At 43.3% G+C, this 2,297-nt stretch overlaps 1 protein-coding gene across 1 annotated transcript in view; it reads right to left on the reverse strand.

Moving 5' to 3' along the window:
• The window catches only part of Ect2l (epithelial cell transforming 2 like), a 73,236-nt gene extending 71,705 nt beyond the window's left edge, over window positions 1–1,531 (reverse strand). The window contains exons 1-2 of the mRNA XM_031380744.1: window positions 1,430–1,531; window positions 233–345 (exon numbers count right to left, since the gene is read on the reverse strand). Coding sequence (XP_031236604.1) covers window positions 233–345; window positions 1,430–1,531 — 215 coding nt within the window. The remainder of the gene's footprint in view (window positions 1–232; window positions 346–1,429) is intronic.
• Window positions 1,532–2,297: the final 766 nt, after the last annotated feature.

The following is a 2,297-nucleotide window of genomic DNA, read 5'->3' on the forward strand; positions in this document are numbered from 1 at the left end:
CCACAAGGCTCTGTTTCAGCCTCCTCGTGGTATAAGGCTGTGAAGCCCACAAGGCTCTGTTTCAGCCTGGAGAAGGAAGCGGGCACTAGAAAAATCTGTTCATAAGCCTTAAAATAACAATTGCCTCTGTTTTTTATGCGGAAAAGAGAAAACTCCTTAAGGGTTATGTAAACATGTTACCATATTTTGGTTTTGTTAAAAATCAATAATTCCATCACTATGCTATTTTTACCTTAATTGTGATTTCGAGCATTGTGAAAGAATCACGAATAAGAATTCCTGCCGTTGCTTGTTGGTCCAGAGGTCAAACCAGTGACTTATGAGAGTAACTCTTTCTTGAAAGAGCTGGAAGAGAGGAAAATGAGATCTCCACGTCCACTTCCATATGTTCTCTCAGTTGCTAAGCAATAGGTCCAATGACAACCTCAGAGCTAATATTTACATTGTTCATGGCAGTTGACATGTACTTTCACATGAGCTGTAGGGTTTTTCTTTTCAACCTAAAGCACTTTTAGCTAGCAATACAGGCAAGCCAGGGCTTGTCGAGTGGGTCAGTGGGAAAACCTTGAGGCTGCATAATTACAGGGGAGCTAAGGGGACCCTCTGGAAAACAAAGCTTAATGATGGGATTCGCATCTCCTGTTTTTACCTAGGTTCGTGTAGCCTAGGGCCAGAGTCCTAAGAGTTCATTCTGTCTACAGATCCCACTCACCGTATCTCAGAAGCAGGGCCATTTAGTATCTGTTTGGTTTTCTTTACTCCTAGCTTTGGAGCTTCATAATACCCACAAAACTAAAGACTACTCATTATTGCACTCTGCCATTGTTAACTAAGTTTCCAGGTAGGACACACGCCATGAATCAAGATCCCTGAAAGTTGGATTTCAGCTTGTCCTTGCTTATGCAAAACACAAATTCATTATCTTTACTGTAGACCAGCCTTCCCCACCCCCACCCCAGCTACATCCACTCTCCTCCCATTATGAGCAGCTGAACCCACATGAGTTATTTCCATTAAAAGCTGGTGAGGTCGCTCTATCGGTCAAGGAACTCTTCCTGAACCATTTTTCCAAAGGGCAGGTGCTACACAAGAGCACACAATGAGCACACAATGGAAGAGTGAATTAACAAAACACAGAAACATACATGAAGTGCCTGCCTCCTCTCCTACCCTTTCCCTTCACCCTGCCTCCTCCACCACAGGAGCTCACGGTGTGATGCCTCTCCTAGGTAACAGACCAAGTCCTGGGTGAGAAAATGCTCTCTACAACATAGCCAGGTTCATTAAAAAAATAATAATAAACAGACAAACAAAACTCAAAAACTAAACTATTTTTCATTAAAAAATTGACAACATAAGACTCAACATGCCCCAGTAAGAACAGCTTTACTCAGTTGACTTCCTGTCTGCTGTAGAGTGTGCAACTCACCTGTCGGTTTAAGGGCTGGTTCTTAAACGGTGTCCAGGCGCTGAACCTCGTGTGGAAGCTTTCCACTTCCAGACCTTCCAGGGGAGGGTTCCCAAGTGACATCGCAGCAAATTACTTTCTTCCACTCCTAGGAGCTATCGGTTTAATTTAACAGATGTATGGCTGAGAACACTCAGAAACAACTACAATATTAATTATTTCCTGTATAGGAATTCTAAAATTACCATATCCACTAACTTATAGGTAAAGCATACACAGAATTACAAATACAGAATACATATGTGGGTCAGTGGAGCATGCCAGGAAACTTGCTAAGGTGAAATGGGTTCAGAAACCCTGGCACCCACCTGAGGACCATAGGAGTTCCCCTACTCCCGTAGGAGATTCCTGGCCTGGAACAAGTTACCACAACTCCCCACATAAGAACAATATGACCAAGGGTCACTTAGCACAGAGTTCTCCATGCTAATGAGGATTCTAGATGGGAATCCCTTACCAGACATTCCTTCCTGCAAAAGGTATTTAATCTCTGGTTCACCCTGAGGAAGTTGTATGCACCATTTTCCAGGACGAACAGTGAACATACAGTATGGAGAAGCTAGGACTGGCTCTCTCTTCAAGAACCGCTGTGAGGAACATGGAGGAAGCCTTTGTCTATAGAGCCTAAGTATTCCACAGAAGGCTCCTCTGCCCTCCCTAACACTCACCATCTGAGCTAAGCTGGAGTGCCTGGAAGTTAGGGAACCCCAGCTTAGGCCTCAGCCTGCCTGTTTCTCACTCAGGCTGGGGCCTCCATCTTTTTTTTTATTTATTTATTTTTATTAGATATTTTCTTTATTTACATGTAAATTTCTCCATTCCCAGTTTC

Source organism: Mastomys coucha, unplaced genomic scaffold (genome assembly GCF_008632895.1).
Source record: "Mastomys coucha isolate ucsf_1 unplaced genomic scaffold, UCSF_Mcou_1 pScaffold2, whole genome shotgun sequence".
In the NCBI taxonomy this organism is placed as follows: Eukaryota; Metazoa; Chordata; class Mammalia; order Rodentia; family Muridae; genus Mastomys; species Mastomys coucha.